Source organism: Netta rufina (genome assembly GCF_964035555.1).
Source record: "Netta rufina genome assembly, chromosome: 2".
In the NCBI taxonomy this organism is placed as follows: Eukaryota; Metazoa; Chordata; class Aves; order Anseriformes; family Anatidae; genus Netta; species Netta rufina.
In genome coordinates, this window is record NC_140124.1 from 63,618,002 (window position 1) to 63,633,026 (window position 15,025).

General features: G+C 40.5%; 1 protein-coding gene across 2 annotated transcripts in view; it reads right to left on the bottom strand.

Moving 5' to 3' along the window:
- The window catches only part of LOC311206680 (solute carrier family 12 member 7-like), a gene marked incomplete at its 5' end in the record, with an annotated part of 85,998 nt that overhangs the window by 28,424 nt on the left and 42,549 nt on the right, over nucleotides 1-15,025 (bottom strand). For both annotated transcript variants that reach the window (XM_084282230.1, XM_084282229.1), the window contains 6 exons: nucleotides 377-475; nucleotides 2,335-2,453; nucleotides 3,842-4,016; nucleotides 6,063-6,120; nucleotides 6,755-6,853; nucleotides 8,807-8,974. In XM_084282230.1, coding sequence (XP_084138356.1) covers nucleotides 377-475; nucleotides 2,335-2,453; nucleotides 3,842-4,016; nucleotides 6,063-6,120; nucleotides 6,755-6,853; nucleotides 8,807-8,974 — 718 coding nt within the window. The remainder of the gene's footprint in view (nucleotides 1-376; nucleotides 476-2,334; nucleotides 2,454-3,841; nucleotides 4,017-6,062; nucleotides 6,121-6,754; nucleotides 6,854-8,806; nucleotides 8,975-15,025) is intronic.

Below are 15,025 nucleotides of genomic sequence, written 5' to 3' on the forward strand. Positions count from 1 at the left end.
AACCTCACTGACTGTCAAGTATCCACTTTTCTTCAGTTTCTGAAGCAATGGCTAAAGCATGACATAATTAAAAAATACTGATTGGTTACATAGCAAACTGAGACATATTATTTTTTTTTTCTGTACAAGTTTTTTTTTTTTTTTTTATATGCGGATTATTTCTCTTTTTGCATAACGAAAATGAAAGTCAGTACTCCTGAAGATTTTCACCATTTCTTTATCTATATATGAAAGATGATACTCCATTACATCTTCATTCTTGCATACTAACTTATTGAAGTCAGAAAGGATATTTTGCTTAATTACAGCAATGCAATTAACAAATCAAGGCTGTATAAGCAGTTTTAATTCTTCTGAATGAAAGAATATCTCCTACCAATGGTAATACTTGAAACGAGGTCTCCAGTTGGGAGTCCGTAAAAGCGTCTGAACTGCACAAGCCAGATTTACAAACATATAGCACATCAGGAAAAACCTGTTAAGGTAAAACAAACAAACAAAACTATTTTGCAACAGGAATGAACTAGACAGACTCATGTTAAAAGGCTAAGTCTAAGCACAGTCCAAAGAAAGTGCAGAAACTTCTCTACTGTGTTCACAATAGCCAACAGAACACAAGATGTAGATTAAATTAATGCTTTGTTTGTGTTTTGGTGGGGATAGAGTTAATATTCTTCCTAGTAGCTGGTATGGTGCTATGTTTTGAATTTAGGATGAGAATAATGTTGACAGCACACCCATGTTTTAGCTGCTGTAGAGCAGTGTTTACAGTAAGTCAAGGACTTTTCAGCTTCTTGTAGTGCTCTGCCAGCAAGGAAGCTGCAGGTGCACAAGAGGCTGGGAGGGGACAGAACAAAGACAGCTGACCCAAACTGGCCAAAGGGATATTCCATACAATTGACATCATGCTGAACAATGAAACTGGGGGAATTGGCTAGTTGGGGGGGAAAGAAGCACTGTTGCTTGGGCACTGGCTGGGCATTAGTCATTGGGTGCTGAGCAACTGCACTGTGCATCACTTGCTTTGTTTGTTCTTCCCACCCGACCCTCCACCCCCCATTAAACTGTCCTATCTCCTGCTGTATATCTTATATCTTAGCTCTTGTGTTTTTCAATTTACTTTCTCATCCCACTGGGTGGGGCAGGGAGGAAATGGCTGTGTGGTGTTCAGCTGCCTGCTGGGTTAAACACCAACATGCTGGTAGAATGTCATGTCTCAAAACATGATGTTAGATTAATTTTCAGTCTCAAACAAAGATTTCACAGAAAACACAGCTAACATCTGGCAATAATGGTGTATTGGTTTTGGCTGGGATAGGGTGATGGTTGGATCAGATGATCTTGGAGGTCTTTTCCAACCCTAATGACTCTGTGATTCGGTATTATTTATTTTTTTTCATATTAATTTGTATGGTATTATGTTTTGGATTTGTGACCAAAACAGCACTGATAACACACTGATGTTTTAGCTATCACTGAGCAGTGCTTGTACAGCATCAAGGCCTTCCCTGTTTCTCACACTGCCCTGCCAGCAAGTAAGCTGGATGTGTGCAAAAATTTCGGAGGGATGCATCTGGGATAGCGGTCCCCAGAGGATCAAAGGGATATTTCATTCCATGTGAAGTCATGCTTAGCAATAAAAGCTGAGGGAAAGGAGGAGGAAGGGGAGGATGTCTGGAGTTACAGCATTTGTATTCTCAAGTAACTGTTATGAGTGACAAAGCCTTGACTTTTCTCAAAATGGCTAAATCTTTGCTTACTGATAGGAAGCAGTGAATTCCTTATTTTGCTTTGCTTGCCCATGCAGCTTTTGCTTTACCTATTAAGCTGTTTTTATTTCAACACATTATTTTTCTCACTTTTACCCTTCTGATTCTCTTCCCTCATCCCACTGTGAGGGGAGTGCACAAGTGGCTGTGCAGTGCTTAGCTGCCTACTGAGGTCAACCCAAAACACATGGAATAAACTTCCAAGACAACGTCAGTAAAATAAATTTCAGTTCATACCCTAAAACACAAAACTGTTTAAATAGGAAGAATTTTTATTTAACTTCTTTTTTAACATGTTTGTTTGTTTTTTAAGTTAAATGCTTTTGCTAGCATTCAGGAACTCTGGTCAAGGAAAGTTTCTTATGCCTTGAAATTAATTCCAACCAAAACATTTTTTTCATTTCAGATTACCTCAAGGATCAAATAGAAATGTAACTTGTTGGAAGACAAAGTCTAGAATGCATTATTTCAAAGAGAAGAAAAAAAAAAAAAACATTATCTAGTTAATTTAAAAGTAAAGTACTATTTAACTTAAACGAACATGAAATAACAAATTCATACTTACATTGAAAGAATTGGTGCTACACTGTCCAAAGAGGCTATCAGAATTCCTATTTCACAAATACCAGCAGTGAGGAGCAGAGCCCACGTTGGTTCTCCGTTTGCTTTTCCATGACCAAATACCTAGTTCAATTCAAGTATACAGTAAAACTGGGGAAAGGTGTGTTTTATACTGTTGTGAAACATATTGCAGATTGTGACCTAACTAACTTGAACTTAAAACAGTAATTAGTTACAAAGGAAAACAAGAAAATCTATACCATAAAACAAAACAAAAATGTATGCTTTCCAATGTTGCAATCTTTACTAAAATAAACGACTACATTACATTAAAGTGGTACTGCAGCTGCTGTTGAAATAAACTTAACTAACTTGAAATCTGAATGCATCAGAGAGTAATGCTTAGTCTATAAAAAGCTAACAGTTGAAAGCATTATTTTTTGTAATATAGAAAATATACAAAATAGACATCAAGTCCGTATTTACAAACATAAATATTGATCCTTATTATTGATTATTCCTAGGAGGACTTAGGAAAGCCCTATTCTGCACAAGGCCCTACGAAAAATCATCTAGCACATGGTAATTTCCTTTGTTGTGAAAGCCATCCAGCTATACTGGATAATAGATGGCGAAATGCCTCACCTAAAGTTAGAGCTACCTTCAGTCTCCTCCACACTCCCCTCTGCAATTATAAGCATTAAAGCCTCACTCTCATTTTCCATAACTGCTTCCTTTCCAAATGTGTAGGTGCTTCACCTCATTCCTTCTTCATCCTGACTTCTCCTCTTTCCTTAGCTTCCTCTCATTGATCAGTCTACGTTCCTTTATACTATGAAATGTCATTTTTTCTGCTCATGTTCTAAAAGAAGTTTTTTTGCTTCTTTCTTAAACGTCATGCTCTTGCTCCTGTATTCATCTCCTCTCATTTCTCTTACTGTCCATGAAAAGGCTGTATGACTCCAAAACTGTAAGTGCCTTCCAAGTCTAAAATCTCTCTTCAAACATTTTTTTAATTTGTATTTTAAAAAATGCATGACATATGGAGTCATATAAAATGCATGACATATGGAGTCATAGAATGGAATTAGATTCTTACATCTTTCTTGACTTCAGCCTACAAAAATGAATAAAAATGAGAACTGTATCTCTATGACATTATAAGTTAAGTATCTCAATCATAACATTTAATTAACTTATTTCAAATTACAAATTGTCAGCACAATCTGGACTCAAAAAAAGTTTAGTTGCTTCTTAGCTTGTTCATTTCCATTAATAAAAATATTTTTAATTTTGACTCTCTAACATTTATATGTGAGGACAAAAAGAATTAAATTGCACAGAAAAAGACACGTTCAAACTTTGGCCTGAAAAAACAATGCTGCACAAGAGTACAAATGAGCTCCAAAACGTTTCCTCACAGTTCTGGAGGAATAACAAAAATAATGCCTCATATTTTGTTAACAAAAGATAAACCGCATTTGAAATATAAAGTAAAAATATTATCTCACTTGGATAAATGGTACAATGCCATCTCTTGCAATGGCCTGCAACAGACGGGGTGCACCAGTGAGACTCTGTAGACCAGCACCGCATGTTGAAAAGAATGAACCGATCACAATAACCCATGGAGAAGGCCAGGCCAGTGTACCAACCACTAGATTTCCATTAACTGCTTCTCCAAACCTTAGGGAAGTGAAGAACAAAACAAAACAGTGAACAAATACACACATAAACCATCAAACTCTACAAGAATTTATTTTGTAGCTTCTAAACCCATAGCTTGATCTTGGTTGGACAACATCGCTTTTCAGCAATAAACACCACATCACATCATGCACTATAGGATTTCCCAAACAACCAATTTATCGTGCTGTATTAAAAAAAACAACAACAACAACAAAAACATAATTGATTGATTTTAGGTACTGCCTTTTAAGCAGACAAGTGACAACTATCAGATATCTTGGCAAACTTTAAAGAATTAACAACAGAAAAAGTATTTACATATGCATCCTTTAGATCCTTGTGAATACCAGGAACTAGATTTCAGAAGTCTGCATTATACATGTGTGTGATATAGGTGTACCCCAGAGCATAAAGAGATTTGTTAAAATAACGTATTAGCCTTTCTAATATATAGCATGACACTGACATATGGACAACGAAATACAGAGGAACTGTTTACATTGTCGTGCTAACTAATGCAAGTTCAATGAACCACTATGACAAACAAGGCTAGGAGGGCGTAGAAATAAAAGAAAGAAGTGCTTTCATAACACAGCACTGAGTATCCAATCCAAACATAATTGACTTTATGTTCATTTATGGACATCTTAGGTGAAGCATGAAAAAGTACTCTTTCCTCCCCCCATGGGAGTATATAATTTCTTTATATTTTCGTTTTCTAAAAAAACACCAGAGAAAATAAAAGGGTATAGGCTAAGAAAAATTATATGTTTCATCTCTTTTTGGCCTGGCTATTGACAACACCAAGGTAAATCAGATTAATATAACAAGCCAGTGTTCAAGTTCTTGCGTATGCTTAAGCTTGAATGCTAGTACTATAGAAGTACTATCTTCACTACAGGAGAAGACAGAGGAAAAAAAACACTACTTATGTAGGAGAAAAAAAAAAAACAACAACACACTATGCTTCTCTGATGACATATATCTGCTTCTTAATGCTGGCATTGGAGTTTGGCTTCCATTAAAACAAAGAGTAGGTACAACTTGAAAAGATTAAAGACAAACACTAGAAATGTACAAGCTTTTTTTTTCCCCATGGCAGATATTATGGCAATCCATGATGAAAACAAAACAAAAAACAGACAAATCCCCCTACATTTTACTATTATGTTAACTTATTCTCATTGTATTAGCTTTGATTGGAATCCAGATTTTAACTTACACTTTTCCTTCTAGACTAAAAGAAATAAATTGTCTAAGCATTATCTCTTTCAGCATCAAAACGATATCCCAATGCCCCTGTTTTGTCAACCAAAGCAAATCTGTGCATTGGTCAGTATAAAACGAGACTCAAACAGGAAGGGAAAAGTCTGCTAGCACATTCCCAACAGCATCTTCTTCAACTCAATCTCTCATCAGAGAAATTTATTAAGACCTGGAGGTGCTGTTCATGCTCATCTCTATTAATTTTATGCCGTTCATGCTTCAAAAAGTGAGCCTCAGAAAATAACACGGGTGACAACTAATCTGCATAAGAATCATGCAGCTAGTAGAAATTATAGGCCTGATGGTGCATTGCAGTCTTTCTGATGAACTCTGCTTGTCATGCAACTGTCAAAAATTTTTCTGCCTGCATTCTTCAGGAACATATTACCTCTCACTAAGTAATATCATTCTGGAGTAAGGGGAATGATATTACTTAGTAAGAGGCAATATGTTCCTGAAGAATGCTTACTCCACCTCAATAAAAATACTAACTATGCTTTTTCTCTCAAGACCATTTTATTAGGAACAGTTCCACTTCACAAACATTTATCTCAGATTCTTCTTCTACTTTTTTGCAGTGATACAGTCCATTAACATTTCCAGTTTTTGCAGCCATCTTAGCTCAAGAGATAGTCTTTCCCTACAGTTTTACCTAAGTGTAAGAAAAATATTCCACATAGATGTTTCCCAGAAGAGCCATTAATGAAAATAAGTCTGATTAACATAACCTGTTTTCATACATGCTCCTGATAAAAGTACAAGTTGAATGCAACTTACTTATCTCTTAATATCACACCTTCTATACAAGCACCAAACAGCACTATGCAAGAGAGATCTGTTATTGAGACTGAAGGAAGATTACACTGTAAATGAAATAATTATAGAGGGAAAACGATTTCCTACCCAGGGATGAAATTAAAATGTCTATGACAAACTTTTTTTTTCATTATTCTCCCATACTACAACTTTTTAGTTTATGTTCCCTACAACTGCATTTGATCCACAATTGATTTGGAATATATTTTAAGCAAGCAGTTCATGCATCATGCAACAAGATATTTTCTCATACAAAGATATGTGTCTTCTAGTTATTGAACAACTAATAATTTGTTTTGCTGTTAGTTTGCTTTAAGACTTTCAGTAGTTATGCTGGGTATAATGACAAAGCAATCTGCCAACTAAAATATGCTAAAATGTCTATGTCACTTAACTGAAACCATGAATTGTAACTTGGAGCTTAAAATGTTAGTAGAAGATAGGAGATACATACATACACATACATATATGTATACATCTACATACACACACACAATATATATATTTGTGTGTGAATAGATATTTAAAATTTCAGTTTAGATTTCATTATTTTTATATTCAGGCAACTCAAATGAATTTTTATTGAAATTCTATAATGTACCATACCTATAGAAAGTCCACTAGAAAAAAAAAAGCCACAGTACAAAGGATACAAATAAAAGAAGTAGTTGAAATAGCTAAAATAGTTCCAGTAGGAATAGATTTCTGAGCATCCTTAAGATCGCCAGATCTGTTTGAACCTGCCATAATACCTGGAGAAAAAAAAAAGTCACAAAAACATGGAATATTAATTTCATTTAAATAATAAATACATGCCTGACCTGGACAGGATGGGTTGATGGGCAGATGCCAATGGGATGAGGTTCAACATGACTAAATGCTGGGTCCTGCACTTTGGCCACAACAAACCCATGCAGCACTACAGGCAGAGTGGCTGGAAAGCTGTGCAGAGGAAAAGGATCTGGGGGTGTTGGTCAATGCTTGCCTGAACACGAGCCAGCTGTGTGCCCAGGGGACAACAGAAGGACAACAGCATGCTGGCTTGTATCAGGAACAGTGTAGCCAGCAGGAACAGGAAGGTGATCGTCCCCCTGTACTCTGCCCTGGTGAGGCTGCACCCCAAGTGCTGTGTTCAGTTTTGGACCCCTCACTACAAGAAGGACATGGAGGCCCTGGAACATGTCCAGAGAAGGGCTACGAAGCTGGTGAAGGGTCTGGAGTACAGGTCTTATGAGAAGCGGCTAAGGGAACTGGGGATGTTCAGTCTGGAGAAGAGGAGGCTCAGGGGAGACCTTATCGATCCCTACAGCTACCTGAAAAGAAGGTGTGGGGAGCTGGGGGTTGGCCTCTTCTCACAGGTAACTTAGTGATAGGACTAGAAGGAATGGCCTCAAGTTGCACCAGGGGAGTTCTAGGTTGGAAATTAGAAGACCTGCATTTGATTCAGAAATTTGTGTTACCACCCATCATGAAATTCCAGAAGGCTCAGAAAAAAGTCAATCATTTTTAGAATGGGGAAATATACAAGAGTAGCAAAATGTAGGGGATGGATGTTTTAAACTAATAAGGGTTTAAAAATTTGAACCAGCATGACCAAATGTACTAACTTTCTACTAAACAGTCTATACATTAACATATGTATGCAAATCAATTAATAATGAAAACAGAAACAAAAGGAAAGGAGCAGGCATGAAGTACAGAGGAATGGTCAGGGGATCACAGGCATACATTAGTGTTTGAACCTAAATACAGAACAAAAATCACTTTCCAAAACACTGTAAAAGAGTGGAAAAAAATCATGCACTATTTCTGCCATCATTCCTAGAATTGCCCTGATCACTGTTAGAGGCAAAAATCAGATGCTAAGGTCAAGAATCCGGTGCAAAAGCACTGACAAACACTACACAGTGAAATCATAAGCACAGGCTGGCATACAGTAAGATTTTGATCTTACTTTTTTAAGATTAAAGAGACAAGGGTGAAGAAGAGGGATGGGAAACAGGAAAGAACCTGAAGTATAGAAATGAGAACAGTAAGAGGACAAGCATATGAAGTGACATCTCCATTTGGTATTCTTCTAGCAAATAATGTTGCAACTTTGCATCAGAATTCTGTTCTCTTACTTGATATTAAGTTGCTTGAGCTAGGATTTTTCAATAAAAATTATTTAGTTATTTCAGTCAAACAAGACCTGAGGGAAATGATATAAAATTAACCTAACTTTTAATCTTGATAAACAAAAAAGTCTCTGCTAGTTACGGTTGAAAAAAAAAAATTGGAAGTTTAAACAAAGCTCATGCAGTTCATGGCTTGAATACCTGAAACACCTTAATACCCAACTGTTCTCTCTCATGCATATGAAGATAAACACATTATGAAGGTAAGAAATTTTCAACTCAGCTGCAGCTTACTCTGAATAAACATTTAGTAACACATGGAGCTTTCTTTTTATTTCCAGGTATAGAAATAAAAAAGTATATTTCTTTTTTATTTCCAGGTACATAAACAGCACTTGAACTGATCCATTAAGTTCTATAAACTCTTAAAATAACCAGTAGCCAGCTATGCCTTTCCAGCACCAGAAAATCTGCTACTTAAAACTTGGACAGAGACTAGGAATATTGTGTCAGCAATAAACATTCACACAAAAATATTTTTTCAACTACGAAAACACGTCTTTACTCAAGGAAAATAGGTATATCTACCTGTTACAGATGGAAAATAAATCCCTACAAGCATTGTGAAGTAGGTCATGATGTCTGTAAAAACATAAGGGCGTCCACCAATTTTTATGTCTTCTGATCCAGAAACTGATGGCTGATTTTTTTTCTCAACTATTGATCCTTTTTCTGAATAGGCACTCCACAGATTATCTACAAGGGGAAAAAGAATAGCAATTGTCAACTCTGTTTCATAATATGAAATACTGAGAATGAAATACCGTTATAAATTAGATGGCTTTTCTTACTCAAAAGTCATGATGCTTCCCAAAACTTCCTTATGAAATGAAGAACGGAGAATCAATAACATCAATATCAGTTGTAACTTGTAGACATTTCCACTGTATGCCAGCAGTGGTGTATGGGATGTGCCATACAAGATTTTCTCTTCCATTAAAGAAAGATTTAGTTATAGAATTAAATTCTAATACTCTTCTAGAACATCCACTTACATTGCACAAAAATATGGGTGTATTATCAATTATAGTAGTCAAAAAAAAAAAGAAAAGTATAGCAGTGAAAAAAGAAATATTTGCAGATTCAGGCAATCTTAGCATACATTTACATTTCTTGTTCTTAATTTTTGAGGAACAGGTAAAAAAAAATGCTTCTTGGCAGCAACTTGAGTTGAGACCTGCTATACAGTATAGTCTGGACAATAGTTCAAGACTTGGTTGCTCATGATTAAGGTATTCCACATGGTCACTAACCAGACCCCAGAAGACAACAGACGATCAAAGGTGGTTTACTTTGTTGTTGTTTTTTTAAACAAAACCAAAACAATACCCACCGCAACCCACCCCCTTAAAAATTAAAAAATAAACAAGAACCACAGCTTTCGAGAGCTTACATTTGTAGAAATTCTAGTTATGCCCCTTAAAATGATGGTAAGGACACCTAAACCTGACACTTACTTTAAAATAAGATAGTGTTTCCTATCATATGCTAGGAGACAAAACAGATACTTTCTCTCCCTGTTAAAGAGAGATTGTATACAAAAGATTTTCCACCATGGAAATAAATACTTCCTATAGACTACCAGGACAATAGATCTGGTGGCCAATTTTCAGTCATCCAGTGCAACTTTCGGGAGCTGAGCATAGCATTCTGAGCCTCCACAATAGCAACATGTTACTTTGAGCACAATACGAAGATTCAGAGTCAGAGTCAGAGGTAATCTCCTAAGTGGCCAAAGACAGAGTGGTTGTATGCAGATTTGGCAAATATTACAGAATCACAGAATTTATAGGTTGGAAGAGACCTCAAGATCATCGAGTCCAACCTCTGACCTAACACTAACAGTCCCCACTAAACCATATCCCTAAGCTCTACATCTAAACTTCTTTTAAAGACTTCCAGGGATGGTGACTCCACCACTTCCCTGGGCAGCCTGTTCCAATGTCTAACAGCCCTTTCGGTAAAGAAGTTCTTCCTAACATCTAACCTAAAACTCTCCTGGCGCAACTCTAGCCCATTCCCCCTCATCCTGTAACCAGGCACGTGGGAGAACAGACCAACCCCCACCTCACTAAAGCCTCCTCTAACGTACCTGTAGAGAGCAATAAGGTCACCCCTGAGCCTCCTTTTCTCTAGGCTGAACAAGCCCAGCTCCCTCAGTCGCTCCTTGTAGGACTTGTTCTCCAGACCCCTCACCAGCTTCGTCGCCCTTCTCTGGACCCGCACAAGCACCTCGATGTCCTTCTTGTAGCGAGGGGCCCAAAACTGAACACAGTACTCGAGGTGCGGCCTCACCAGAGCCAAGTACAGGGGGACGATCACCTCCCTAGCCCTGCTGGTCACACCGTTTCTTATGCAAGCCAGGATGCTGTTGGCCTTCTTGGCTACCTGAGCACACTCCTGGCTCATATTCAGCCGAGTATCAACCATCACTCCCAGGTCCTTCTCTGCCTGGCAGCTCTCCAACCACTCATCTCCCAGTCTGTAGCTCTGCTTGGGGTTATTGCGCCCCAGGTGGAGGATCTGTCACTTGGCCTTCTTGAACTTCATACAGTTGGCCTCAGCCCATCGGTCCAGCCTATCCAGATCCTCCTGCAGAGCCTTCCTACCCTCAAGCAGATCGACACACGCACCTAACTTGGTGTCATCTGCAAACTTACTGAGGGTGCACTCAATGCCCTCATCAAGATCATCGATGAAGATATTAAAGAGGACCGGCCCCAGCACCGAGCCCTGGGGGACGCCACTAGTGACTGGCCTCCAACTGGACTTGGCTCCATTTACCACGACTCTTTGGGCCCAGCTATCCAGCCAGTTTCTAACCCAACGAAGTGTGCGCCAGTCCAAGCCCAGAGCAGCCAGTTTCTTGAGGAGAATGCTGTGGGAGACGGTGTCAAAAGCCTTGCTGAAGTCAAGGTAGACCACATCCACAGCCTTTCCCTCATCCACCCAGCGCGTCACTTTGTCATAGAAGGAGATCAGGTTCGTCAAGCAGGACCTGCCTTTCATAAATCCATGCTGACTGGGCCTGATTGCCTGCTTGCCCTGCAAGTGCTGCGTGATGACTCTCAGGAGGATCTGCTCCATGAGCTTCCCTGGCACTGAGGTCAAACTGACAGGCCTGTAATTTCCCGGGTCTGCCCTCCTTGTAGATGGGCATCACGTTTGCTACCACCAGTCAACTGGGACCTCCCCCGATAGCCAAGACTGTTGATAAATGATGGTAAGCGTCTTGGCCAGCTCCTCTGCCAGTTATCACAGAATCACAGAATTTCTAGGTTGGAAGAGGCCTCAAGATCATCGAGTCCAACCTCTGACCTAACGCTAACAGTCCCCACTAAACCATTTCCCTAAGCTCTACATCTAAACGTCTTTTGAAGACTTCCAGGGATGGTGACTCCACCACTTCCCTGGGCAGCCTGTTCCAATGCCTCACAACCCTTTCAGTGAAGAAGTTCTTCCTAACATCTAACCTAAAACTCCCCTGGCTCAACTTAAGCCCATTCCCCCTCGTCCTGTCACCAGGCACGTGGGAGAACAGGCCAACCCCCACCTCGCTACAGCCTCCTCTAACGTACCTGTAGAGAGCAATAAGGTCACCCCTGAGCCTCCTTTACTCTAGGCTGAACAAGCCCAGCTCCCTCAGCCGCTCCTCGTAGGACTTGTTCTCCAGGCCCCTCACCAGCTTCGTCGCCCTTCTCTGCACCCGCTCGAGCACCTCCATGTCCTTCTTGTAGCGAGGGGCCCAAAACTGAACACAGTACTCGAGGTGCGGCCTCACCAGAGCCAAGTACAGGGGGACGATCACCTCCCTAGCCCTGCTGGTCACACTGTTCCTGATACAAGCCAGGATGCCGTTGGCCTTCTTGGCCACCTGAGCACACTGCTGGCTCATATTCAGCTGACTATCCACCATCACTCCCAGGTCCTTCTCTGCCTGGCAGCTCTCCATCCATTCCTCTCCCAGCCTGTAGCTCTGCTTGGGGTTATTGCGCCCCAGGTGCAGGACCCGGCACTTGGCCTTCTTGAACTTCATGCAGTTGGCCTCAGCCCATCGGTGCAGCCTATCCAGATCCTCCTGCAGAGCCTTCCTACCCTCAAGCAGATCGACACACGCACCTAACTTGGTGTCATCAGCAAACTTACTGAGGGTGCACTCAATGCCCTCGTCCAGATCATCGATGAAGATATTAAAGAGGACCGGCCCCAGCACCGAGCCCTGGGGGACGCCACTAGTGACTGGCCTCCAACTGGACTTGGCTCCATTTACCACGACTCTTTGGGCCCGGCTATCCAGCCAGTTTCTAACCCAACGAAGCGTGTGCCAGTCCAAGCCCAGAGCAGCCAGTTTCTTGAGGAGAATGCTGTGGGAGACGGTGTCAAAAGCCTTGCTGAAGTCAAGGTAGACCACATCCACAGCCTTTCCCTCATCCACCCAGCGCGTCACTTTGTCATAGAAGGAGATCAGGTTCGTCAAGCAGGATCTGCCTTTCATAAACCCATGCTGACTGGGCCTGATTGCCTGCTTGCCCTGCAAGTGCTGCGTGATGACTCTCAGGAGGATCTGCTCCATGAGCTTCCCTGGCACTGAGGTCAAACTGACAGGCCTGTAGTTTCCCGGGTCTGCCCTCCAGCCCTTCTTGCAGATGGGCATCACATTTGCTAGCCGCCAGTCAACTGGGACCTCCCCCGATAGCCAGGACTGCTGATAAATGATGGACAGTGGCTTGGCCAGCTCCTCTGCCAGTTCCCTCAGTACCCTTGGGTGGATCCCATCCGGCCCCAACGACTTGTGCACTTCTAAGTGCCGTAGCAGGTCACCAACCATTTCTTCATGGATAGTGAGGGCCACATCCTGCTCCCCATCCCCTTCCACCAGCTCAGGGTACTGAGTATCCAGAGAACAACCGGTATTGCCGCTAAAGACTGAGGCAAAGAAGGCATTGAGCACCTCTGCCTTTTCCTCATCTCTTGTAACTAAGTTTCCCCCCGCATCCAGTAAAGGATGGAGATTCTCCTTAGTCCTCCTTTTTGTGTTGATGTATTTATAGAAACGGTTTTTGTTATCTTTAACGGCAGTAGCCAGATTGAGCTCCAGATGAGCTTTGGCCTTCCTAATTCTGTCCCTGCACAGCCTCGCTACATCCTTAAAGTCCTCCCTAGTGGCCTGCCCACTTTTCCAAAGATTATAAACCCTCTTTTTTCTCCTAAGATCAAGCCACAATTCTCTGTTGAGCCAGGCTGGTCTTCTTCCCCGCCAGCTCGTCTTTGGGCACGTGGGGACAGACCGTTCCTGCGCCATTAAGATTTCCCTCTTGAAGAGTGCCCAGCCTTCCTGGACTCCTCTGCCCTTCAGAACTGCCTCCCAAGGGACTCTACCAACCAGTGTCCTCAGCAGCACAAAGTCAGCCCTCCGGAAGTCCAATACAGCGGTTTTACTGGTCCCCTTCCTGGCCTCACCAAGAATAGTGAACTCCACCATTTCGTGGTCACTCTGCCCAAGACAGATCCCAACAACCACATCCTCCACCAGTCCTTCTCTGTTTGTGAAGAGAAGGTTTAGCGGGGCGCCACCCCTGGTAGGCTCACTAACCAGCTGCGTCAGGAAGCTATTTTCCATGCTCTCCAGAAACCTTATAGAAAGCTAGAAGGTTTCTGGAGAAAACCATTAGAACCATTAGAAAACTATTAGAACTATATTAGAATCATAAACAGAAGCATGCATGAGAGAACAATGCAAGAGTAGAATAAAGGTTAAAAAGAAAGGTAAATATGAATTGCTACAGTGCAGCTATGTGTTCTTTCATTCAAATGAAGAAGAACAAATTGATGTAAAGATGAAGACTGATGCCACAAAAGCAAAAGTTAAGGAAAACAAGAGAATTGTAAAATTCAGGAATTTCAGCAAGTACTCGAACAGTGACATAAAATGAGATAAGATCTCCAAATTAATATCTACTCCCTCTGAAGTATATAAAGGAAGTCCAGAAATCACTTTGTCATTGCCAATCAAAAGCACTAAACACTTAGAGGACTCAACAGCAAGTTTCCTTTGTTCAGCGTGACACAGACATGACACTAGCCTGACCAGTCCAACAATCAGATTTGTATTTGTGGAGCACATGAGAGCACAAACAGGAAAAAATAGCTTAGAGACTTTTAATGTATAAATCATTTTCTCCTTTCGTGAGATGTCTCACTGAGCTTTATTACATTAAGTTCCTATAGTCACTGTCCCCAGAGTGATAAACCAAGTGGATTTGAAATTCTGGGTGAAGAAAAAGGGTTACTTTCTGAAAGATGTAAACTTACTGTATACAGATGTCCTGTAAATTGTGGGAGGACTTAGCACACACTTCCTGAGACATCCATCTATGATATCTGAGTATTCCCAGCTACAGCCATAGACACATGGGTATTATTGTCTTTGAATTTGGGTAATTATTCATTCACACTACCTTTTTTTTTTTTTTTCCTCGAGTTTTAGGAACTGGGGAAGTAACAGCTTTTTAGAAAGAAAATTATACAAAAGTATTACTCAAAAGTATTCTTGATGGAAATATAAGTGAAGAGGATCTATTTAATTTAGCCCACTCAGATTTCCCAAGTGTTTTTGATAGATCCCGTTGGTGAAAAGCATTAAGACAGTCATGGGATAAAGGGAAAAGTCATCACATGAATAATAAAAATGGTTCAAAGATAGAAAACAGGTAAAATTAAATACAGATTCAGTTTTACAATGCAGGA